Source organism: Polistes fuscatus, unplaced genomic scaffold, assembly GCF_010416935.1.
Source record: "Polistes fuscatus isolate 324 unplaced genomic scaffold, CU_Pfus_HIC Scaffold4, whole genome shotgun sequence".
Taxonomy (NCBI): Eukaryota; Metazoa; Arthropoda; class Insecta; order Hymenoptera; family Vespidae; genus Polistes; species Polistes fuscatus.
The window spans coordinates 2301669-2326381 of NW_025113118.1; the positions used below are offsets into that span (position 1 = coordinate 2301669).

The 24713-nt window shown below is 31.9% G+C and overlaps 6 protein-coding genes across 9 annotated transcripts; 4 read left to right on the forward strand and 2 right to left on the reverse strand.

Moving 5' to 3' along the window:
- Positions 1-384: 384 nt before the first annotated feature.
- LOC122521497 (zinc finger CCCH domain-containing protein 10-like) lies at positions 385-14094 on the reverse strand. 3 transcript variants are annotated; one of them, XM_043642300.1, is made up of 4 exons: positions 14007-14094; positions 2238-2864; positions 1838-2123; positions 385-1754 (listed from the first exon to the last, which is right to left on the reverse strand). In XM_043642300.1, exons 2-4 carry the CDS (start codon positions 2765-2767, stop codon positions 1287-1289), a joined length of 1284 nt encoding a protein of 427 aa, XP_043498235.1. In that variant the 5' UTR covers positions 2768-2864; positions 14007-14094; the 3' UTR covers positions 385-1286. The 3 variants fall into 3 exon arrangements, with proteins under 3 accessions (XP_043498235.1, XP_043498236.1, XP_043498238.1); XM_043642301.1 differs by lacking the exon at positions 14007-14094 and adding an exon at positions 2964-4931; XM_043642303.1 differs by lacking the exon at positions 14007-14094 and adding an exon at positions 2952-4931.
- LOC122521496 (sarcolemmal membrane-associated protein) lies at positions 5795-9625 on the reverse strand. Its single transcript, XM_043642299.1, has one exon. The coding sequence runs from the start codon at positions 8250-8252 to the stop codon at positions 5862-5864; it is 2391 nt and encodes a 796-aa protein (XP_043498234.1). The 5' UTR covers positions 8253-9625; the 3' UTR covers positions 5795-5861.
- Positions 10410-11646, forward strand: LOC122521498 (G patch domain-containing protein 11). Its single transcript, XM_043642304.1, has 2 exons — positions 10410-10816; positions 10878-11646. The coding sequence occupies exons 1-2, from the start codon at positions 10591-10593 to the stop codon at positions 11441-11443; spliced, it is 792 nt and encodes a 263-aa protein (XP_043498239.1). The 5' UTR covers positions 10410-10590; the 3' UTR covers positions 11444-11646.
- LOC122521500 (partner of bursicon) lies at positions 11748-12593 on the forward strand. Its single transcript, XM_043642306.1, has 3 exons — positions 11748-12017; positions 12099-12223; positions 12312-12593. The coding sequence occupies exons 1-3, from the start codon at positions 11897-11899 to the stop codon at positions 12480-12482; spliced, it is 417 nt and encodes a 138-aa protein (XP_043498241.1). The 5' UTR covers positions 11748-11896; the 3' UTR covers positions 12483-12593.
- Positions 14019-15448, forward strand: LOC122521501 (bursicon). The gene is made up of 3 exons (XM_043642307.1): positions 14019-14180; positions 14722-14845; positions 15236-15448. Exons 1-3 carry the CDS (start codon positions 14019-14021, stop codon positions 15385-15387), a joined length of 438 nt encoding a protein of 145 aa, XP_043498242.1. The 3' UTR covers positions 15388-15448.
- A 524-nt stretch (positions 15449-15972) lies between these two features.
- Positions 15973-24713, forward strand: LOC122521502 (tyrosine-protein kinase CSK-like). 2 transcript variants are annotated; one of them, XM_043642308.1, is made up of 8 exons: positions 15973-16100; positions 18362-18406; positions 22370-22753; positions 23059-23712; positions 23828-24023; positions 24115-24201; positions 24298-24390; positions 24461-24713. In XM_043642308.1, the coding sequence occupies exons 3-8, from the start codon at positions 22398-22400 to the stop codon at positions 24554-24556; spliced, it is 1482 nt and encodes a 493-aa protein (XP_043498243.1). In that variant the 5' UTR covers positions 15973-16100; positions 18362-18406; positions 22370-22397; the 3' UTR covers positions 24557-24713. The 2 variants fall into 2 exon arrangements, with proteins under 2 accessions (XP_043498243.1, XP_043498244.1); XM_043642309.1 differs by lacking the exon at positions 18362-18406.

A 24713-nucleotide genomic window follows, 5' to 3' on the forward strand; every position in this document is an offset into this window, starting at 1 on the left:
TGAAGTTAAAAAATATCGTAGATTGTATTCATATTGATGGAAAAAATAAATGTAATATGTGGTGGTAAAAATAATAAAGCTTCGGGATTTTTAATTAAGTTTCTTTTTTCTCGAGTTTTCACAAATTCGATTTCAATAATTCTTCTATTTCTGTCATAAGTTACTTATCAACATTTTGTTATTTTTCAATTATTTGCAAGAATAAATAAACTTTAAATATTTTTTTATAATTTATTATAAATATTTGATATATCCCTATGATTAGAATTGATAAGAATTCTTACCTTTTTTTTTTTCTTATTCAACTACAACGATTTTGTCAAAAGCTTACATAAATATGCACAATGGGCCTTGATGTGTATTTAATTTATTAAAATATTGCTATTTTATAAGAATAGTCGACTTATTTATTGAAAATGGGAATATAAACATTTGTCTTGGAAGGGGGAGAACAGTTAAGCAACAAAATATTTACAGCCTTGCATACGGAAAACAATTACAGGATTTGCTACTATCTTAACTCGGTGACAAATCTTCACTGTGACCTAATATATTTCCTTCTATTTTGTACTTACATTAATTTAATAATCTAAATGAGTTCCTTCTTATACATATATCTTACTTTACAATTTTTCTTACAGATTCGTATAACTACCTTGCAAATGACTGACTACACGCATATATCGATATTTTTGTGATGTTTATAATAGAAAACAAAGTCAATTATTTATTGTTTCTTTACTAACCTCTAAATAATCAATTATTTATGCATTAATAAATCTGAAACAATTTATATTCCAATCATACTTTATCTGATTACATTCATACTTCCCTCATTTACTACTTTGCAGAGTGAATTTCTAAAAAAAAAGGAGTAAAAATATGATATTCGAGAGAAATTAGAACCCAGAAGGAAGAAGCAATATATACAGACCGTGTGAAGATGTATGAACATCTTAAAAGAGTGCATGGAAATTGTACTGCTATAAGAGTCGCGTTTTTACGTTTACCCTGCATAATAAATTATATAAATTTTCCGATATAAAGAACAGCAGTTCTGTCAATATTTTTTTTTGGTATTTTTTAAATACATCTTTTAGATGTACATAGACGCATTTCGGCTAGGTACATTTGTGTTTGTTACTTTCTGCATGTTCATCATTGCTTTACAAGCTATTATGTAAACAAGTTCGTCCAAAATTCGAGCCCCAAAATCACAAATACAGAAAGCAACTACCTATTCCTTGACTCACCTAATAAATCGAAAGCTTTCTTTCGTAGATGCATTACTGCAAAACAGGCCTAAGTTCTTGAGTCATGATAGGATAGGAAACCAAAGGTGCGGTTGCACCTGATATTGAAAGAGGTAAATTGGCAGGTTGTTGCGTATTAGGTGGTTGTTGATTTGTCGCTTGTGGACCTGAACCACTCATCGTAATAGTCTGTTGTGCCATGGTCACAATAGGTGGTGGGATCGAAACGGGAGCCATGGACACCGCGGCAATAGATACGGGTGCGACCGTAGCTATGCTTACTGGAACAGTAGCTACACTCGCTGTAACCGTACGTAACGTACCAGCTGCTACTGCAGCATTAACCATTTGTTGTGGAGTGGGAGCTTGAGACGGTGGAACAGTGTTTGTAATTGTAACTGCTGGGACTGTTACAGCAGTCACATTTGCAGTTCGTTTCTCAATTCTCAATTGAGCATTTTGATCCAGCAAAAACTCATTGGTTGCGGTTAAATCGCAGACCTATAATAATAATAATAATACTATTAATAAATATTCGATGATTCATCTAAAGATTATATTACGAATCCGATAGAGATAATAACCTGTTTTTTTAATTCTTCTATATTCTTTCGTAATAACGCATTTTCATCCTCTAAAACAATAGCCCTAGCTTCATTACGAGGTATTACTGGATAATAATAGCCTGGTGTCACCGGCTGTGCTGTATGTTGACCAACAATTTGCGAAGTTTCAAAGTGGACGACCGTCTCTCCGGAAACTATTCGTCGTTTTGGCTCCGGTGGCCCTATGTAATCTGTTGGATGCTGGGATGTATTGTAGCCATTGCTTGCAACTAAATTGTGTTGCTCTTCCATCGTCCAATGGAAACTACACAAAATATAATTTATTATTTAAATAGAAATAATTTAACTTTTAATCGCAGATAATCGAAAAATAAAACAATGATCTAAGAAATATTATTATGAGTAATCCATTACTCACTTTCTATCTTCCTCATATCTACGACTTTCGTTATTGCTAGGACTGTTGAAGTTATGGGGAGGTCTTGATGCATTATTAAGTGCCGTTTGCGTCAAATTATGTTGTGGCTCATCCTTCTTTACGTGTCTGTATTTACACTGAATTCTCTGGCAAGTACCTTTAATAAAATCTTTACACAGAGGATACTCTGACTTTTCACCATTACTTCTCAACCTATTTAATACATGAGTTGGTAACTCTCCCGTTGCACGAAAACGTTTTTCTTCGTTCTCTGTACAATGTAAAAATTTACAACCCGGCCAATTGCACATGCCATTTTGAAAATCGTGACAAAATGTGTAACCCTCAACCGGATCATCGTCCGAACGTTCGTGAAGATATTTGCAACGTTTCCCCCGATGGCAAACATTCCTTAAAAAATCTCTACAAATGCGAGTTGGTGAAGTTTCGCCATTCGTGACCTGTCCATCCGACATATTTTTATTTTGCTCGTTAGATGAATTTTCCACCTTTTTATTCAACTTCTTCATTGCTCTAACATCAGCATTACAGGATTATAATACAATAATTGTCCTGGTGTGGTTTGTTTTTATTAATTATAATATTCCCTTTTCCCGAGACGAATTCCTGTAATTAAAGAAAGAAAAAAGTAATAAGAAGTTAGAGAAACAAAGAGAATAAAAATTGGTATCTATTATTACGTATATATCTTACGTCGATACTAACGTGTAAGAAGGCATAGCATACAATATCATCTTTATATTCACAAATGATCCTTCAAACCGCGAGGTACGTATCAGCGCGTATTTTCCTATCTAAATTACATAATCTATCGCATCACGTCGCAGAAGCGACGATGCTAACGAAAGAGATTCATTCATGAGGTCTACGCTATTTCAGTAGCATATGGCTAATTGATATGAAGCTGAATATAGGCTGAATTATCAAGAGAATGTAAAATACAGATACGCAGCCTGTACCATATGTAATTTTTTAAAAATAGCGTTCGAATCGATTGTATTTCAATATATCATTTTCTTTTTTAAATACACTTTTTTTCTAACTCTACAGGTTTGTCCCACGTATAATTTTTAATGATTATTTTTATTTCAATTAACGGTTTACATTATAAAATATCTCTCATAAAAGCGTGCACGTGACAAAAATTGTATAATATAAGACAAAAGATTGATAAGAAAGTAAATCACAATTGTACAATTAAATTAAGACTTGTTTTTGTTTTCTTTCTTTTCTTTTCATTTTAATTTATAAAAATGTCTGGATAATACACATACAACTATAAATAATTTATCGTTTATTCTACTATGGTAGTTGCACATGCCTTAGGTCTTATAAAATGAGAAAAAGTACATTCTCAATTAAGTTAATTTTTATTACATTCTTATATAACTTATACACATAAGTATTAAGGTTATATCAACAATATTATGTATAAGTAAAATTTACTATATAAATTTCCACAATTCTCTTGCCCTTTTCTAAATTCAACTGACGAAAGTGACAATCGTGAGATTACTTGATTTTCTTTCCCTCAAAAAAACATATCGAGAACAAAAAATGTGCCAGTAATTATAATAGTGAATTAGGTAAACAGAATTTTTTTTATTTATTTTATAATTTACTTTTTTATTTAAATAAATTTTTTTATTTAATCCACTATCATAATTACCGGCACAAATAATCTAATCTCTTCTTTTTTCCCTCTCCTTGTTCTGTTATAATTACATCTCTTTAATTCTTTTAACGCGGAAAATGTTGATCGAGCAATGGCACTCTATTTAAAACTAACAAATTAGAAAAAGATACGATTAAATTTGATTATATTTATATAAAAAGAATTCAATGGAAAAATGTACACTCGCAATAATCTGATTTTCTAAATTTTTCTTATATTGTTTTTTCTTCATTATTTTTTAATTTTTTCTTTTCGATATTTAGATGCCTAGGCCAATTTATCGCTGTAAGATCAAAAACTCCTTGTATCGATTAATTTTAAAAAGGTCTACAAGTATAAGAGAATAATCTGCTTAATAGTTATTAGGTCGGTCGATTAGATATGCCTTTTAATGTGATGATATCAAAGCAAACAAAGAGATAAATAAAACATGCAAATTAGAAACAAATAAAAATTGTAACATAATCTCTTTTGTTTCTTTTTTTCTTCTTTGTTCAACATAATTAAATAAGAAAAGATAGTGAGCATTTAAAGCTGTTGCAATCCGTATAGACAAACATCGATTACGAACGAATAAATATATAATCGTAATTATATGCTACATTAAATCGAGAACTTGCAGAACCGTTACAAAATCAATTTTATTTTAAACAACTCAATCAATAACATGCCTGTGCATGAAGCACACTTGTGGTGAAAATCTATGCAACACATCTTTTTACAAATAACTGAACACGTGCCATATATTGTGAAACGACACTTCACAACTATAAATGATAATACATGAAACATATTTAAAATAATGAAAATGTTAATTTCAGAAGTACAAGGACTATAGTGTCTGTGTGTGTGTATTTATGTGTGTAAGTGAATATGTATAATAGATATCATTGACAGATCAGAAATTTGTTGTAAGACAAATTTCGCAACAAGAAATCTTGAAGAAGAAGAAGAAGAAGAAGAAGAAAAAGAAGAAAAAGAAGAAAAGATTTACAGCCTCTTTACTTAAGATTTTATAAAAATTTGTTCATATACGTAATCTCGACGGTTGATTGTAAAAAAAAAACCGCTTTTTTTTTGTTTATATATCTTTTCTTACTTTTTGTTTGTTTTGTGTTTGTTGATTTTTATTTGTTACTTTCATACGCAAGCAAAAACAAAAAAACATACAATAAACGAAAATGTTACGAGATAATATATTGATGAACACACTTTGCTCAGTTAATTTTGTGTCATAGCCACTTGCCATTCATTGATCGATCCAGCGAAGACGTTGCATTATAAATAATCGCGACGACGTATTAACACGAAGCGTGTGGCATTGTAATCCGATAATAAATACCACACTTTGAAAAGATATGATTATTCAGATTGGCAGCATATTGAACATTTTCAGTGGTATTGTCTAGTTTCTTCTCTAAATACGTTCCACCTAGCCGTAGTTTCATTTTAAATCGATACACAATGCATGTACTCATAGAATATAATATAATACTGCCTTTGATTTTTCATTCCTCCACAAAAATTTAAAAAGAAAAGAAAGGCAAAAAAAAACATTAAAACTGAAAGTTATTGAATTCAGTTCGTTAAGGATACGTTCATTTGTATATATCATACTATTTACAGATTTGTTTAATCTCAATCGTACAAAAAAAACGATAAGAGTTTTTCAGATAAAGAATATGAATTGTCCAGACCTAAATCCATTTTTATAATTATACAGAATAAACCTTGAGTTTGTGATTGCACCACATATTCTATAACTAATATTGTGTTAATTTTTTATTATTAATATTAATTATTATTATTTTATTATTATTTTAATATTATTATTATTATTATTTTTATTATTATTATTGTAGATAAAAAATTAAAAAGGAGCCATATTACTTCTCATAAAGAAAATTATTTACAAAAGCAAAAAAACATTAGAAGATTTTTTCTAGTAACATGCACACTAATGCTATTACAATGGGAACAACGTAATGTATTGGCACAGTGTAGGTTGCGTTTAGCAGATCACCACACTGTTGTTTTAATGTCGTATATTTTTTTAATAGTTCTCCCCTTTCGATTAAGAAGGCATTGTACTTTTCTTTTACTATTACTAATTCTTCATTAACTTCCTGCATCCTTTGAGCCTCATTTTTTGCACGATAATATAATTCTTTCAACCTATCCATAATAATTTCGGTTGGTCCATGAATCAACGAGTCTCTTAATTCTTCTAATTCCTGCTTGACCACTTGTTGCGCTTCTAGACTGTCTTCATCTTTTAAAGAATCTAAAGATCCAATTAGAGTGTGCAATATGTATTCTTTTGAATGCAAACACTGCTGCATACTTTCATTCTTAGTCATAGGCTTTAATGTCTTAATATAATCTCCCTCTAGATGGTCTTCTTCACAGTCTTTATTTAAGTCAACTTTTTCATTAACATTCTTCTCTTCGGTTTGTTCGTACTTCTCTGTTATATTTTCTATTCCTCTGAAAGACTTTTCCGAATCTATGGCATCGCTTGATTTTTCTAATAGCTCACTCTCCTTTTCCATTTGTTCTGTCGGCTCATAATATACTTCCAATTGTTCGCCATTTTCATTAGACGCAAATCTAACTTCTGCTTTATGAGGTACAAATATTTCTTTAGTTTCTCCAAAGGCGTGTTCTTCTTTTTTATTTTCTATAGTTGATTTTATGCTGACATCGTCACTAGCAATACTACATGTCTCATCCGTTGCATCCGAATCTATCTCGGTATCCAAATTAATATCCACATTGTCTAAGTTAGCATTTCCATTCACTAATGTTCTTCTAGATGGAGGTGGCAAAATGTATTCCGTTAAGTTATCGTGTCCCATTGGCATATCATCCAATTTTTCTTTCGAACTAAATGATTCAGAATTTGCTACTTTTAATTGATTGGAATCTATATCTTGTAAATTAAATTGGTTATCTTGTTCTTCTTTTAAATTACTTTCAGAATCCATTTCCATATTGCCAGGACTAATAGAATTTAATTTATTCAAAATTGCATTAATAGCATCTATAGGATTCTCACCATCTTTCGAATCAAAATGTTCACTAGTTACTAATTTTGGATCCATATCTTGCAGAGTTTGCATATAATTTCTCAGGGCAGTGATCTGCTTAAAAATATTAACCGAACTTAATCTAGATATTTGTAATCTTGCTAACAAGTTTTGTTCTTTTGCCTCTTGACGCTCCAATCTGTTCAATATAACTTGTATCTCTTGTTCCGCATTTTGCTTCACTACTTTTAAGTTTTCTTCTGTTTCCAAAAGTTTATTTGTTGTTTCTTGAAGTTTCTTTTGTACTTCTGCATATTTGACACTAAGTTCTTGTAGTTCATTTTGAGCATATTTTGAAACACTGTGCAAACTCTGATTTTCTTCTTCGGTTTCACTTAATTGAGTTTCTACATGTACTAGCCTTTTAGTAATTTCCAGCTTTTCTTGTAAAATTTTTTGTAATGCTTCCTTCGCAGTATTTTGATATTGTGCTTTTTCTTCTTGAAGTTTAACGAGTTCATTTCTAATCTTATCTTCTGTGTAATTTTTTGAATAAACAACAAGTTGATTCTCCACAGTTTCGACCCATGATAATAAACGATCCTCCGTTATCAATGCTTTCCATGATTGATTAGTAACTTTACGAATATTTTCTACCAATTGTTGAAGATGCCCTAGTTTAGAATTAAGTGCCTTTTCCCTTCTAGAAGCTTCTTGTATTACTTGATACAACTTATATAAATCCTCCAAAGAAACATTACTACCTATCGAAGTAATGGCTGTGCTAGGACTAGCTTTGACTTCTTTACCATCAGGTAGATAAAGCTTTATCGTAGCCACTATGCAACCATGTGTGACTTTCTTTGTATTTTCTACGACATCCACTCCAAATTGAACTATATCTCCAGAATATACTTCTTCGGCTGCAGATTCTGAACCAGAAGTACTTAACCTTTGATTATTAATGAATGTTCCATTGCTACTACGAGTATCTTGTAAATAAAATTTACCACTGGAATACCAAAGCAACGCATGATTCCTTGACAATACTCTACAGTCAAAGATCGCATTATTTGGGGCAGCTCTTACCCTGGCCACCGAACGACCTATTTTCACAGGTTCTTCTAAAGTCAGAGTACGTTCTTGAAACGGATGTGAGTTGTCCCTGCAAATCAGGACAACTTTTGGTGCCATCTTATTGTCCTGCATGTTGTTCAAGCTCAGGTTGTTATTATTCTGAGCAGCAGGATAATTGGCATTTTGTACCCATCCACCACTGGCTACAACCATAGCCGAATATCTTGGATGCACCAGACAGAGTTAACTCTATTCCAAAATAGCTTTGAGAATGTAATAATATTCTTTAACGATAGATCGTCGAGAAAAAATGCGGAAAAAGAAGAAGAAAATTCGCACGCAGTATTACTATATCGTTCATCGAGATAAAATTCAATCAATCGTTTCTTCTTAATTTCGTGTAATTAGGCTCGCACCATGTACTTCGTACACACCCGAACCTCAGAATTCGGTCACGAGAAGAATCGTGCTCGAAACTCTTGCGACCTACGACTCGTCACGCCTCCTCGTGACAGACGAATTAGCATGATTTCAACGATGGAAAGAAATCTTTTTCTTCATTAGTATATTACGTTAGTCGTCGTTGTCGTTGTCTTCCTTTGATCGTACTTCGTTCCTCTTTAATGAGGAATTTCGTTCTCCGCGTATAATATATCGTCTCGGTACGATAGGATCGAAATGAAAAGATGTTTCGTATTATTCTTTCTACTTTGAATTTTCTTCTACTTAAGAAAATAATTCACTGCACGAGCTGTACCTTCCCAAATTAATGACTGATTATACAGGGTTACATGAAAAAGGTATGTTTCTCGAAATAAGCAGATCGGCCACTGTCCTTCTCTTTCTCTTTCTCTTTCTCTTTCCCTCTCTACACGTTAGCACTTTCCTCCCTCTAAACGAGTCCTCTTTTTAACGCCTCCTTTCCTTCTCTCTATCTTGCACTATCTCTTCCACCTTTCGCTTTTACGCTCTCTATACGTCTATATATTTTCACTAATCTCACACAACATATAAGACAAAAGCAACGCTTAAAGATACATTGTTCTAAAGTCAAGAACAAAATGACTTGGAATTATTAAATGATTTGTAATACTGTATATAATCCAGTCGGTATAGGAGAAGTTTGACAAAATTGTCAGCTGCGCAACTGAACTCGCGCATCGGTCGGCCATGTTAACAGCCGCCAATCGCCGTCCAACATCCTCAACTACACGTACGCGTACACGGATACACACTGCTATGTGTATGTCATGTATCGCTTACAGCAGCAAATATACCTGGAGCCCGTAACTCTTAACCGCTATAGGTTATGTTATATGAAACTAGCGAACGAAAGAACAAGCGGCCTGGCAAGAACTTGTCTCTATCGGTGGGAAATATCAGAAACAGGAAATTAACTAAATAGATAAAAGAACGTTTTTATCGTCATTCTCTCTATTCTCATATGAATGTCTATTTAAAAATAATGATATCTATCGAGAGGAATACGTGAAAAACATTAATGGTGATATAATAATATCACGTTTATTAATCCTATATTCATTCAAAGACATTTAAAAACAAGCGATCTAAGTTAAATTTATCTTACTTTGTTTGGAATTCTATGAAAATGAGTAATTCTTGATGATGATGATGATGATGATGATGATATAATTAAAACACATACATATTATGCATCAAAGCGTACTACTAGGGACGAGTTCATTTAATCGATTATAATTAAAGACCAATCGAATAAATAACGATTAAATAAAAAGTTAATAATAAACTTGATATCATATTAAGAATAAGCTTTTCCTTCTCATTAATGCGAATATAAAAGACGACGAATCATAATATTATATCGTCTAATCCTTTCACTTTTGTGTCCTCTTCGTTTTGTGCGAGCGAGCGGTGTCTCATTATGTCACGTGATCTATCTCCACGCCGATCTTAATAATTTTAAATATGCGCGGGCGTTTCTTCCTTGAATGTCAATATAAAATCTTTTTTAAAAATATCACGCTACAAGCTTTAAAATAAATCTTTGTATCGATTATTTTTAATATGCTTCTGAGTTTTATTAACTTGCTCGTCTATACTTTAATATTTTTTCTACTTCTTAATATTTCTTTTAAAATGTATTACATTTTTTTAAATATAAGAAACACGAAATAGATCGATTTAGTGTGTTTTAAAAGCTTCTATATGTATAATGCAGTCTTTTCTATTAATTAATAACGCCACTACGGGAGACTATGTTTGTTGTACGTTTAGTACATGTTATAAGCACGGCCACGTCTTAACCTCAAAATCTGGTTCTTTATTAAAGTATTTCCTATACATTTCATTTTATTAACAACTATCTAAAAATTAAAAAGATATACGTGTAAATGCGAAATTTTTATTAATAAATAAATATTTTAACGTTTTCAATCAAATTTAAGATAATTTTGAATGATAATAGAAAAGTGACGGTGACGCGTCAAGAAAGATTTTTTTTAAGGTTAAAGTTTACATAAACAATTTCAATTTCTGATATTAAGTTTTAAAAATAACTAAATAAAGTAAAATGTCAGATGAAGAGGATTATATGTCAGATAAATTTTTGGAATTATCTGAGAAATGCGATACGCCAAGTCTAGTTTATAGACACACGGATAAAAGACAGTTTGAATTAGAAAAAAAAAAAGCAGAGCATGAAGCAAAAATGAAAGAAAAAAATAAATCGATACATTTAATAGAGCATGAAAAACGAGAAGAGGGCTTGTCTAATGCCATAACAAGTAATAACAAAGGTGAGTTCTACAAATAACTTATAAGATTAGTTTTATTTATTTGCTCTTTTTCTTTTTATAGGTTTCGCATTGCTTATGAAAATGGGATATAAACCAGGACAAGGTATTGGAAAAACAGAATCAGGTATCATCGAGCCAATTGGGGTAGAATTAAAAGCTGATCGACATGGATTAGGAAAAGCACCAAAACAGAAAGTAATCAAACAAAAAATTATAGATACACGATTAGATAATTCACACATGAAAGATTTTCGAGAAAGAATGGCAGAAAAAAAATTAGAACAAATGTTAAAGACGGATTTATATAAAAGCCAGAAGATTTGTCAACAACTAGATACTAAAGCAAATATAGAAGAACCTCAAGAATCATGGTTTTGGTTAAATGACACAGAGAAAGAAGATGAAAGTGAAGAAAAAGAGAAAGACAATAATGAACAAGAAAAAGAAGAAGAAGAAGATAAAGAGAAAGAAAAAGAAGAAGAAGAACTTACCGTTAACGAAAAATTAGATATTTTAACAAAATATTTACGTGGAAAGTACTTTTATTGTATTTGGTGTGGTGTATTATTTGATAATGAAGATGATTTAAGGGATAATTGTCCAGGATGTACAAGAAATGATCATTAGAAAGTGCATTAAAAAATAAATATTCAATTAAATAATTTAATATATTAGTTTTATACATTACACTGTTGTTTAATGTTACTAAACGTAGATACGAGTTACACAGGATGACAAAATGTTTTAGTAAAGGCAGACAAGTTCCTTTGATACAGTTACCCCTACTATGTATAAAAACATAAAAAAGCTATTAAATACATGATGCAAAATATTCTGAAAATAGTATATCATGCTAGGAAATCAAGCACATTATAGCATAAAAGCTAGAAGTGGTTACAATTGCTATTAAGTCTTAGCAGGGGTTCGACACCCCAAGCTGTTATATGCTAGAGGGTTACTTTCTTATAAAAGCAAGTGTTTCCTTTTCTCTGGTTTCATTTCTCTTTTGTACTTTGATCAGATCTTTACTAAAAGAAAACTAATCCTCTGCAAAGAAAATCTTTAAATATTATTCCTATAATGATTAAATTCACCTCATTTTTGTTAATCATTACATCCTGGTATAATTTCTGTGTCATTGCACAGATATTAGAAGATGAAAATTGTGAAACATTACAATCAGAAATTCATATTACTAAAGGTCAGAGTATTAAAATATACAACTGATAAAAATAAAAATAAAATGAAAGGAAAAATATAATCATACTATTTTCTTTTATAGATGAATATGATGAAGTTGGACATATAAAGAGAACATGCAGCGGTGACATATCAGTCACTAAGTGCGAAGGATTTTGTACTTCACAAGTACAACCAAGTGTTATTACTGCTACTGGATTTGCTAAGGTATACACTAATTATGATATATAATGTAAAAATACATGTGAATTATAAAATAAAATACATATATACATATATATTCTTCGTTTTTCAGGAATGTTATTGTTGCCGTGAAAGTTATTTGAAGGAGAGATTTGTTATTTTAAATCAATGCTACGATGCAGATGGAATAAAATTAATGAACGACGAAGATGGAGTTATGGAAATAAAATTACGAGAGCCTGCAGAATGCAAGTGTATAAAATGTGGAAATTTTTCCAGATGAAATATTAAATGAAATTAACTTCAATTGATGTAAAATTGTGATAACAATAACTTGAATTAAAAATGTGGAGATACTTGTACCACTGCTTACAATAAATTCTATTCATAAAAATATGTTATCTATATATACTTTACCTTTCCAATGTCGTCATATACTACTTTTCTTTATTAAATAAATTCCATTACGAAAGAGAGAAAGAGAGAGATACTAGCAATAATAGACAAATATTATTAATATTTGAATATGTAACCGAAAGTACTTTACCGAAAATTCAATAATTACAAAAGTATCAATTGTATTAGGAATAATATAAAGTTAAATTTTCAAAATTTTACTATACTTTTTGTAATATCTAAATAAATTTTCAAAAGCAACATTATATTATATATGTACATATGCAACATTATATCACATGTATTTTTACATGTATATTATATATTCATGTATGATAATATTAAAAACATATAATACATTAATGATATACAAAATGAAATAATAAATCGGATATTTGGGTCTAGTGACTTAATATTATTATTTCTAATGCTCTATTCAATTTGATCTTTAAATAATAGTATAACTACTTTCAAGCCATGATTAAGAGAATATATAATTTTTTACGCATTAAATATTATTTATATAAAATTCTTCAAAAAAAGTAATAAAATAAAAAAAATAAAAATTTATTAAATGAATATATATAAAAGTTTATTGCTATTATGTCATTTAAGAATAGAAGTAGTTATAATTGTTTTAAATAACAGAATATTACGCGTATTTTTATATCGTGATATGTTTTTTAATACTTCTAATTATGTGTATTTATAAATATAACATTAATAAATAATTTAAAATTATGTATAATTCTAATAATACTGTTTTCCAAGATCCTTAAACGTTTATATTAATTTATACAAGTATACCATGATTTCTCATATGTATAAAATAATATCATAATGCTAGAGAAAATTTTGAGTTGAAATTGATAATAATTTCGCAAAGAAATACTTCCATAAGTATTTCATTGTAAAATTGAATTAATTAAAAAATATGTGAATAGTTAATATTTTGTGATTATAGGAACATGTATTAAAAATTTATACCATTCATTATTTTGTTAATAATAGTATTATTTTTTTAATTTTGATTACATAATATTTAATAGCAATAACCTTTTATCATAGAATTTAGTATAAGATTATAAATACTATACGCATAAAAAGAGGTAAAAATATATTAGTTGTTTGAATTTAATATATACACTGTTAACATTATTTAGAAACGTAGTTGAGAGAAGGGAGGAAAAATGACCACCAGCAGAGTATAAAAGCTAACAGCGAAGGCTCAACAAGCACAGTAAAGTGCCAGAGAGCGAGCAGAATGTATCATAATAAAAAGATGTTTTGGTGCCACATTGGTAAATAAATATAAAACTATTTTCAATTATTAAATATAAAATATTTAAAATAATTAATCCTTTTATAACTTAAAAAAAAAAGTTAGATGTAATAATGTTGAATTACTTACTGTGTAGTTATAATGAGTTTGGTGATGTATACCCTTTTCGAGAAAACCAAAGCAATTGTAGGAATTGATGAATGTCAAGCGACTCCGGTGATACACTTTCTCCAATATCCAGGCTGTATTCCAAAGCCAATACCAAGTTATGCTTGCAGAGGACGTTGCAGCAGCTATCTACAGGTAAAATAAAAACTATTTAAAAGCAATTAAAAGAAAGTTGTTTCAGCTTTTAGTTTTAATCAATAGGAATTATAATATCTCATTTTTATCCAAAAAAATAGCTCAAAATAGTTGTTATCTAATTGTATTAAAATTATATTAAAAAAACAGTTCAAAAAATTTGAAAGTAATTACAATTGATGGAATGATTGACTAACATTTTTATTTTTATTTTAATCATTTAATATTATTTCATTAATATTTATAATGAAATCACATATATACAAAACTTATTTATTAGCAAAGAAATATTACAAGTGAAAACAAAGAGAACATTCAAAGATTGAAAAAATGTTTTAATTATTGTTTGATTATATAAAGAGTAAACAAATAATTTAAAATAAAGTTAACATCCTTAAGTAAGCCATTGTTTTGAATACTATTTGAAAAAAATATTTGATAACTGAATATATTTTGCATATACTCATACTATATCTTGGTCATTTAAATTAATATAAATAATTATAAAATAAAGTTTATATAAAATTACCTTTCGCTACAGGTGTCCGGATCAAAAATTTGGCAAATGGAAAGAAGTTGCATGTGCTGTCAAGAAAGCGGCGAAAGGGAGGCTAGTGTATCCCTTTTCTGTCCGAAAGCAAAACCAGGAGAGAGAAAATTCCGAAAGTTGAGTTTATTTCCTTAAACTCTTTATTGAGCCTAAAAACTTCTCGTGAAACACCATAAATTTTTCAAATCAGATTTGAAGTGTCGTTTTCACATTGATGTTAATAGCAAACCGTTTGACACCACGAGTTTTGCACCGCCATATTGTTTTCGTGTAGAAACGGCCAGTACTGGAGATTCAGAAGATGACGATCGCGGGAATTTCAAAACATAATTGACATGGATCTCGAAAATAATTTAAAAAAATGTCATTTTAATAATTTTTGTTATGATTCAAATCATATATTTTTTAATTCTTCATGTTTTTGAATTCAACAAAAGTTAAAATATCACGTGTATACGTAATTTTTCTCTAAAGTTTTAATACATTTTTATTTTTTTTATTTTATAGGTTGTTACCAAAGCCCCGTTAGAATGCATGTGCAGACCATGCACTAGTGTCGAAGAATATGCTATAATACCTCAGGAAATAGCCGGATTTGCTGAAGAAAGTCCATTTGCAACGTCTGCTCATTTTAGACGATCACCTGGTCTGCAGTAACCTCATGTTTAATCTCTCTTGATGTATTTTAAAAATATAATAAATCAATATGATTAAGAAATAGTATTATGCGAACCTATGATTAAAAATATTTCCTCTATTCTCTTAATAATGTAAATTAGTAATCTAATGAAAACATGTTTAAAACGCCATCTCTGCCGTTCTAAATTCAAAGTACAATTCTTAACCAATTTGGATGAATAATATCTCATTCAAAAGATGAAGATTCAAACCTTGTATCTTTCCTCTTGAAATTTTTAAAAGGGTTTATTTTCTGTGAAAAAGAATGTTTCAAAAAATATTTTGTCTAAAAATTATGTTGATATAATTATCGGCAGAAACACTGTTTTAAACATTTTGTAGATGACGTGCATTCTTAAAGAAAAATTGTTATTGGATGAAACTAGTGTACTCTATACTCAGGAAAACAAACTAATCGTAATTTAGTTGGAAAAGTTGCCACGCCTGACAGTTAGTTCGTATAAGTCCGAAGACAACTCCAGCTACGTTTTTTCTGTGGAGCAAAAGATACTCTTCATTCGATTCGTGTGGAGGAAAATGGCCGCCCGCCCGAAGTGAGTCTGACGTTTCGCAAGGTGTTTATGACGTTTTTTCGTGTAGTTTTTATAAATATTTGTTTTATGTGAGACAGTGCAAGTGTTTTCTCTATGTCTGTTTTCATCCCGGTTGAAATAACCTGGCTGAGAGCGTAGGTAAGTCCGATATTTTTGGTTAAATTCGCGCGCAGACGATAAAACTTGTATATTGCAGTAGATTCTCGTAAGTTCGAAATTTCAAAGACACTTTCATAGGAATATTTCCAAAGGGAAATGCATAAATGATCATTCATTGCATTACAATTTGTTGGGAATATCGTTGCGTATTTTTCGACCCACGTTCGATCGTTGGATTATACCGGGTGTATTATTTTTTCCTAGTATAAGTGGGCGTTATTTAAATGGCACAGACTATTGCATGCAAACTATGTCTGTTAAGAGTTATATTTATATAGTTTATATTTTCTATTCCTATAATTTGGTCTCAATGTATTTTATATATATGTCAAGTAATATTATTTATAGTATACTTAAAAGAAACTTATTTATGCAATTAATCTAATGATTGAAAAGACATTACCACTAAGAATTATTTCTTTGATGTATTTTATACTTCTTGAATATTCCTTTAAAGTTATACAGAATATATCTTTTATAATTACATGTTTACCACATGATCTTTATATCCATCATATAAAATTATAATTTCAGTCTATTTGATAACATAGATATTTTATGTTAGAGCATTCTATGTTAAGTTTGTATTTTACGCTTATATCTAGGCAATAATGTTTCTTATTGAGAAGAAATTAAATAGTAGTAAATAACATAATGTCTATTATAAGATGTTTAATCGAAGAGCATAAGCATTACTTACTTTATAGACTAAGTAAATTTTAAGACTAAACTCTTGAATTATTTTTCATGTGATTACAATATTTCAAGATAAGAAATAAATAAGAATCAAAGAGAGTATCTTATAGCTTAAATCTATCAGAATAGAATTTTTTTATTGATGTTCCCATCATATTAATGAATGAAGAATAGTGTGAATCAAATAATTAATGCATTTGGAAGGTAGCAAAGTAGTCAACGTTAGTGTATAAAGTCATGCGAGTTCTAGCAATTAGCTATTGGCTAATTATGCAGTTAACGGTCTACGCACGCCATACATGGGGAAAAATTTAGTCACAATGCGTTATTGTACACCGTAAATGGAGCGTTCTTCCTCCCAGATATATGTATATATATATATATTTCTTTTTTTCTCCTTTCTTTCTTTCCTTGGTTTGTACTGTCTATCTCATTTAATACGAAGGTAAACCACGTTGGATTATTTACAATAATGGCGCGCTTTCTAAGGAGTTCGCGAGTGAGCGACCCGGCTAATTCTCCTCGTTACTTACGACTCTCTCACGCACTTCTTACTTAATTAATTAGAATTACGGGTGCTTGATGAGTGAGCACAGGGTGAGAGGTAGACATCGTAACCTTGTGCTGGTTGTTGATACGGTCGCGGTATCGAAATATCAAAGCTCCGATTCAACTCCCGATCAAAGATCAAACTTTCCCTTCGTTTCGATAAATGCCTACTTTGTGTATAAATTACTTTTTTATATATGCTTCCGCAACGAAATTTTTATGGATATAAATTTAAACAAGACCCATTAAATACTTAACTTATTTACCTACCATAAAAAACGAACTTTCTTTTACAGACGCGCGAGCACGCACACGCATATGACGCTGAATGAAAGTGTTGGTACAGAATACGTTTTCTTTATAGCATCTTCTGTAAATATGTAAAGAAAAAGACGATCTTTTATTTAAATTTTTTCCAAACTATATCTCTCCAATCGAAAATTGAAATATATTGTAAGTTATGGAAATTAAAATATAATAAAAAACGCGTAAAGTCTCCGTTTTTAATTAATAATTATTTTTGACCGTAAAAAGGTATGTTTTTTTTTATTGTACACCCATATGTATTCTTTCATATCTATATATATATATACATATAAAATTTCCCAAAAGTAAATTATTCTACGATGAAAGTCTTCCAGCGATTCATTCGATCCTCCGTTTAGCATTTTAATTGGTGACCCCAGCGTTGATTATATTATACGGGCTTACTAGCATGTTGGCTTTCATTAAAATGCTTGCATCGCGTGATATCGGATTCGCGTCTTATTTCGATCATTTCAAAACAACCATTGTAATGATGTGACAATGACGACGATTACGGCGACGGCAACGGCGACGACGCTGACGTTCTCAAGCAAAAGAGCTTCGAGTTTCTCTCGCGAAAGAATTCTTCGCGGAACGCTTTCGGATCATTTCTAATTTGAAGTTAACTCACGCGCACCGTAAAGTAGCTTTGCCATCAAAACAGATTTACATATGTCGTGTTGTTTCAGTGGGACGATATTCATCGGACGATGGACGGTCAATCTGCAGCCTAGGTAATATTTTACGATTCAACCAAATGCAATTTCACGCTTTTGTTCGATTCACAATTTTTTAAATATATACATACAAATAAAAAATGGTAAATATTTTAATAAATAAATAAGTAAAAGAAATTTATCGAGTAAAGGAAATCTACATTTCGAGATTATTAAGTATTTACTCATACGTTAAATAAAAGAGTATCAGGTGGGGAACGTATTCCGGGAGAGAGAGAGAAAGAGAGAGAGAGAGAGAGAGAGAGAAAATTCAGCCGTTTCTATTTCTGAGTTTCCGGAATGCATTTGTCCTCTTTTGAGTGTCCAAAGTGTGTGCTTTTAAATGGGGTTGATGTAAAATAGAAAAAAAATAAAAAACGAGAAAGAAAGAAAGAAAGAAAGAAAGTAAGAAAGAAAAAAGAAAGAAAAGAAGAAAAAACTACGGAGATAAAAAAATTCACGTAAAATCGGCGAACAATTACATTGTCGTTTCGATGCCAGGTGGTAAACGATGGGTCATGGTACAGTAACATGTACTGTTAAAGAGCAACGCGCAAACCGAGCGAATCTGTTGCACGTTCTCAGCCCTCCCGTCGTTTTCTCTTTCCCTATTCCGATCTTTCACCGTCTTTCCTTTTCCTCTTTCTTTCTCTCTTTCTTTCCTTTTTCCTCTTTTTCTCCTCTTTTCCTCTTTTATACTAACCAAGATACTTCGGCCCTCGACCGATCCACAACGGTGATATTAATAGTACGGTACGTGCTTACAGGACATCGTCTCGAATGAGCTTTGCATAAATTACCGGTGAAATCGCCAAAGAGAATTTTACTGTTTATTTCCATCGTAATCTCTACCTGATGCGCCAAAATTCGCTTGTCAAAATAAGAGAGAGAGAGAGATGTATGCTTGTGCTATGACAGGGCATCGTTCACATAAATCTAATGATGATCAACTGTGTTCTACACCTGCCAAAATATTTTTTACATACACTTCTATCTGCCTTTCTCTATTTCTTTCTCTCTTACTATTTATATTTATATGTATTTTTAGATCTGTTGTTTGATTTGTATTATTATTGAAAACGTTTGTTATTTATTTGAGATGAAAAAAAAATTACAGTTACACGCATGCATGAGGATGTATTAAAACATCGTTTGAATAGTAACAAAAAAATGTTTAATTCAAATCGAAAAATTGAACGTTGATTGTATCCATCGTAATAGTGAAAGAGCAAATCTAATCGATTGAATTTTAGTTGAATAAGTATCAATGAACGGGATCAAAAATTCGTAAGGAAGCATTTTGAATCATAACTTTAATAAAGAAGTTGATTGATCAAAGATTAAGTCGATCGATTTAAATCGCTGCTATTATCACTCGAGTAACAAATCAATGATTCTTCGTAGCGAATTGATAATTCTATTTGATTGCCCGTTTACGGCGTTCGAATGATTCGATGCAGCAATCAAATTCATTATAATTTCTTCTATGCGATTTTCAACATGTAGCGAATGAAAGTTGAATGAAAAGCCAGGTGTTCGTGAAAAACAGTTAAATTAGGTAAGACGAATCGAAATTATATAATTGATCATTTGTCAACTTAAGAAATGATGAACACCTTTGTAATTATTTGTGAATGATTATAATTAAATTAAACATCGATTATTTGAAATATCTCTACTCGATTAAATATTTTTAACGAGTATCAAAACTATTTTATTTGTTCGGAGGAATTCGAAAAATTAGAAAAAGAACAGAAATGCGAGTAGATACTTTGTAGTTACCTTGAATACAGTTCTCACTCGAACCTAAACTCTGTCTCAGTTCCCTACGATTTACAATGTAGAAGAGATCTGTCGAGTTATCTATCATAAAACTCTCTGTCTCTCTGTCTCTCTGTCTGTCTGTCTCTCTCTCTCTCTCTCTCTCTCTCTCTCTTCTCGTCTCACGGTGGTCCCTTTTCTGTCACCTGTGCACTTGGATCTCTCACAATCAGCTGTGATTCGAGACAGTTCATTCTGCGTTTTGACAGTATGGCTAACCTTGAATGACATCATTCCTATGACATGCACTCGCGAAATGATGCGCAATATGCTCAAGAAAAAGCATATGTGTGTATATATTGTATATATATATATTCGTATATATACTTATATATCAAGTCTTTACTCATTTCTTGCTGTATTTTTTTAAACCACATGCAGAGATACACTTAAGTGGAAATAATACGATTAACTAACTCATTTCTCCTTCCGGATTTAGTTGATACTGTGGATGGAAAAGTTTTCCATTTAACGGCACGCTATATTCTTCGTCGTTGCACATTCTAATTGTGAAATTATGTAATTTAATTATTCAATTCATTGTTCTGAATCGCATAGACTAATTGTTCATAGAAATATAGACTTACCGTGATCTATGATTCGATTAACTTTTCTTATACAAGAAAAGGCAGATTTTTTTTTCTAGAATTTATCAGATAGATATTATTTTTTTAAATTGTAAGTGTTTGTCGCCTCTATAATTTTATCATAGAAATCTGTGTATGTGCGTGTGCGTATGTGTTTGTATGGGTGTGGGTGTGGATGCGAGAACAATTTTTAAAGATTGTTTATCATAAGATCAATCAATATTTGTTCTAATTTGTCAGTGAAACAAGTCATACATTTTCTTGAAAGATTTGACATTATTTAAAGGATGATAAGACAGGATAATATTTGTAAGTTTTACATAACTACAAATCGTATATCAGTAATGGAGTCCAAGTACGGGAACTATACATTTTCACGTGACATAACGTTCCACGCTCGTTACAGACGCTAACCAAGGATAAACCCAATTTGAATTATTCAATATTTGCTTGCGCTTCTTGGATTTGTATCTCCCTCGGTGGTCGAATTTCTCCTTGTATAGTTTACATAGAAAATGAGTGAGAAATTATCGTGTTGCCTTTCGTGCCACAGCTTACCACTGGTATAATCTATTTTTTCTTCTTTTTTCATAACGAAGTTTCATTTTTATCAGGTTGGGGAAAGAACATTGTAAAAGGAAAGAAAATCGAGTTGCATGCCGCACAATACAGCAACTATATGGCATGGTTCAATGACATCTACTTTTAGTCTTCCATAAATGCTTGACTTTTGAGTTTCATCGTGACTTTCACTTTTTTAGTTGGCTTTTGACGTCTACGATAGTTTATTCTTTCATACATGATGTTTCGTTGGTTTAGTCGATTTATAAATTTTACATTTAAGCCAGACAGAAAGAGAGAGAGAGAAGGAGAGGGATAATTTTAACTCAACGTTTGAGGATATCCAAATATGTTTATCTTATTATAAGAGAATTATATTTAAAAAGGATACGGCACGAGCTAGTTAAGGAGCTAAAGGAAGTCCCAAGTCGTTTCATCAAATATCACTTCTGTTTATGTTAGTAATGCCTTGTTGATTTCATAATCGTTGTAAAAATATCCTCGAATGAATCATCAAGCTCCGGCGAATGTATACATATATTCACGTATCAGCGTCCAACGTGTTTCTAACGTGCGGATGGACGGTGCAAGCGGTAGTAACAGCAGTAACAGCAATGGCTCGTGTATGCTTAGGGACAATGGTCACTTAAAACTAACTGCCGCATTTAAAAGAGTCACCTCGCAGTCCATGGTCAGTTAGTAATTGCTGGCTCGATGTCCAACGCTTCGGATAAGTTAATTTGTGAAACGAGCCTCATTAACTCCTACGCGTTCGAGCGTCGTCCCGAAATTAGCACGAGGATGTCCACTTCGTGTCACGATTTCTCTTTATCTTTCTCTCTCTTTTTCACTGATGTCAAATAAATGTAGATGCAATGGGGAAATTGTGCAAAGGACAGTGACATCGTCGCTGTTAGACGAAAGATGAGAAGGATAACTCGATAATCGAGTTCTATATTTGGTCCAAAGTCGTAATTTAGTTAATTTTTTTTTTCTTCTTTTTTCTTTTCAGATCGGTAGAGCTTACTGTGGCAGTTGCGATGCCAACTTATCACAATGCGGGTGGTGGATACCCGAATGTGTCAGCGCCAGCGCGGCAAGCGAAGCTCGATGGCAATCAAAATCACCATACGATCCCTTCAAACGTAACGAGCCATCCTCTCATTCAGAACACCACCTCGCACAACGCTCCACCCAATCTGTCAGCGAGCAACATTCCGTCCCATCCAGTATCACCAACGATGACCACGCATTCGAACGTAACATCCTCAAATCTGACGAGCCATTTGAACACGGCGTCCTCACCGGTCCTCCTTACTTCGAATGTCACGAATCCCGGAAATACCACTGTTCTATCAGCCAACCCAAGGCATGAAGTCAAGCTCAATGCTATGCCGTACGTATACATATATACGTGTATAATAGGCATTCAATGATTAAATTCAGTTATATGGTATACCTGTTAGATTGAATTAGAAGAAAAGCCTGTGTTCATTCACAAGTTAGCTTGATCTTATGTAAATAAGAAAGTAAAATGATAAATTGATTGCTTTCCATTTCGAATAGACTTATCTTGACCGATTTAACGATTATTATGTTTTCTTTAATCCTTGAATCATTTTTCAATAAGAATAAAAAAGTACTTCGTTGTTCAGCCCCGTTAAATGAGAAATGCTTACTTGAAACTCTACCTTATTACAGATGGTTCCATGGGAAAATATCTAGGGAAACTGCGGAAAGGTTGTTACGACCCAGGGAAGATGGTCTGTTCCTAGTTCGAGAGTCGACGAATTTCCCTGGAGACTATACCCTTTGCGTGTGTTATCAAGGACGCGTGCAACACTATAGAGTGAAATACAAAAATAATCAACTGACCATCGACGACGAAGAGTTCTTTGAAAATCTAGCGCTCTTAGTCGAACATTATGAGCAAGATGCCGATGGTCTTTGCACTCAGTTAACTAAATCCTTACCGAAGCAAGGGAAACAAGACTTTTGCGTCGATCCTAAAGCCTTCGTCGAAGCTGGCTGGGTCATCCAGACTCACGAATTAGAATTAAGAGAGTGTATTGGTAAAGGTGAATTTGGCGACGTTTTGCTCGGTGTTTATAGGGGTGAAAGAGTGGCCGTGAAAATGTTGAAAGACAATAGCGAAGCAGCGCAAAGGTTTCTTGCCGAGGCGAGTTTAATGACTTCGTTGATTCATGACAATCTCGTTAAATTACTTGGTCTTGTATTCAACAATCAACACATGTACCTGGTTACGGAATATATGAGCAAGGGATCCCTTGTGGATTACTTGAGATCTAGAGGCCGATTACACGTTTCTAAAAAAGATCAAATTAATTTTGCCTAGTACGTAATCTATATAGATTATAGTTCTTATTCTTTTTACGATATTTCACAATATTCCCTTATCCTCCAAAAGAGATCTCGTTGGCCATTGAACGAACGATCGGTTTATTTTCAGCGACACGTGTGCGGGTATGGCATACTTGGAGTCGAGACACGTCGTTCATCGCGATTTAGCCGCGAGAAATGTCCTCGTTGCGGAAGACAATTCCGCCAAAGTTTCGGACTTTGGCTTGGCACGAGACGAAAATTTCTCTCTCGATGGTGGAAAGTTGCCCATCAAATGGACCGCCCCTGAGGCTTTAAAGCAGAACGTAAATATTTTATGACCGGCACTACTTTCTGACGAAAAAAGCTTTTAAGCGTTTCCTTGCGCGACGATGCATCTCATCATTTGTTTTTCAGAAGTTTTCTAACAAATCTGACATGTGGAGTTTCGGAATACTCCTTTGGGAAATCTATTCCTTTGGACGTGTGCCCTATCCTCGTATCGTAAGTAGATATTATTTCAAAATGACTTGTACTATTATTTCTTTACTCTTACCATCCTCCAAGAACGGAATATTTTATATTAATATTCGTTCATAGCCTTTAGCCGACGTTGTAAAGTGTGTGGAAAAAGGTTACAAAATGGAACCACCAGATGGATGTCCGCCCGAAGTCTATGATATTATGAGACAGGTAAATGAACAAAGTTTTCACGTAAAACTTCATACTTAACATTAAAGTCGCTAACGTTTATGCGTTTCAGGCCTGGGATCTTCAACCAGAAAAGAGACCTACGTTCCATGATATTACAGTAACGCTTGGTCAACTAAAAGCTGAGTACACCAAAGGGGTGAATTAAAAGAAAACTATCTTAAGTCGACCTAGATACGATGTTAAAGAAACACATAACAGAACTGATTTGTCCAATACGATGCTTATTTCATTTTAAGGACAAAGGTAATAGTGGCTCTAAACTCATCGGGTAGAAGAAGGAAGAAGAAGAAGAAGAAGAAAAA

What these genes read in the sequence shown, in the direction of transcription:
- LOC122521498 (XM_043642304.1), top strand. Translation starts at nt 10,591, where the DNA reads ATGTCAGATGAAGAGGATTATATGTCAGATAAATTTTTGGAATTATCT. An exon ending in CATAACAAGTAATAACAAAG is followed by an intron (nt 10,817 to 10,877) that starts GTGAGTTCTACA and finishes TTCTTTTTATAG; the next exon opens with GTTTCGCATTGCTTATGAAA.
- LOC122521496 (XM_043642299.1), bottom strand. Translation starts at nt 8,252, where the DNA reads ATGGTTGTAGCCAGTGGTGGATGGGTACAAAATGCCAATTATCCTGCT.
- LOC122521500 (XM_043642306.1), top strand. Translation starts at nt 11,897, where the DNA reads ATGATTAAATTCACCTCATTTTTGTTAATCATTACATCCTGGTATAAT. An exon ending in AGAAATTCATATTACTAAAG is followed by an intron (nt 12,018 to 12,098) that starts GTCAGAGTATTA and finishes TTTCTTTTATAG; the next exon opens with ATGAATATGATGAAGTTGGA. An exon ending in CTGCTACTGGATTTGCTAAG is followed by an intron (nt 12,224 to 12,311) that starts GTATACACTAAT and finishes TTCGTTTTTCAG; the next exon opens with GAATGTTATTGTTGCCGTGA.
- LOC122521502 (XM_043642308.1), top strand. Translation starts at nt 22,398, where the DNA reads ATGCCAACTTATCACAATGCGGGTGGTGGATACCCGAATGTGTCAGCG. An exon ending in GTGTGCCCTATCCTCGTATC is followed by an intron (nt 24,202 to 24,297) that starts GTAAGTAGATAT and finishes ATTCGTTCATAG; the next exon opens with CCTTTAGCCGACGTTGTAAA. An exon ending in TCTATGATATTATGAGACAG is followed by an intron (nt 24,391 to 24,460) that starts GTAAATGAACAA and finishes TATGCGTTTCAG; the next exon opens with GCCTGGGATCTTCAACCAGA.
- LOC122521501 (XM_043642307.1), top strand. Translation starts at nt 14,019, where the DNA reads ATGAGTTTGGTGATGTATACCCTTTTCGAGAAAACCAAAGCAATTGTA. An exon ending in GTTGCAGCAGCTATCTACAG is followed by an intron (nt 14,181 to 14,721) that starts GTAAAATAAAAA and finishes CTTTCGCTACAG; the next exon opens with GTGTCCGGATCAAAAATTTG. An exon ending in AGGAGAGAGAAAATTCCGAA is followed by an intron (nt 14,846 to 15,235) that starts AGTTGAGTTTAT and finishes TTTTTATTTTAT; the next exon opens with AGGTTGTTACCAAAGCCCCG.
- LOC122521497 (XM_043642300.1), bottom strand. Translation starts at nt 2,767, where the DNA reads ATGAAGAAGTTGAATAAAAAGGTGGAAAATTCATCTAACGAGCAAAAT. An exon ending in AGATATGAGGAAGATAGAAA is followed by an intron (nt 2,124 to 2,237) that starts GTGAGTAATGGA and finishes TATTTTGTGTAG; the next exon opens with TTTCCATTGGACGATGGAAG. An exon ending in TAGAAGAATTAAAAAAACAG is followed by an intron (nt 1,755 to 1,837) that starts GTTATTATCTCT and finishes TTATTATTATAG; the next exon opens with GTCTGCGATTTAACCGCAAC.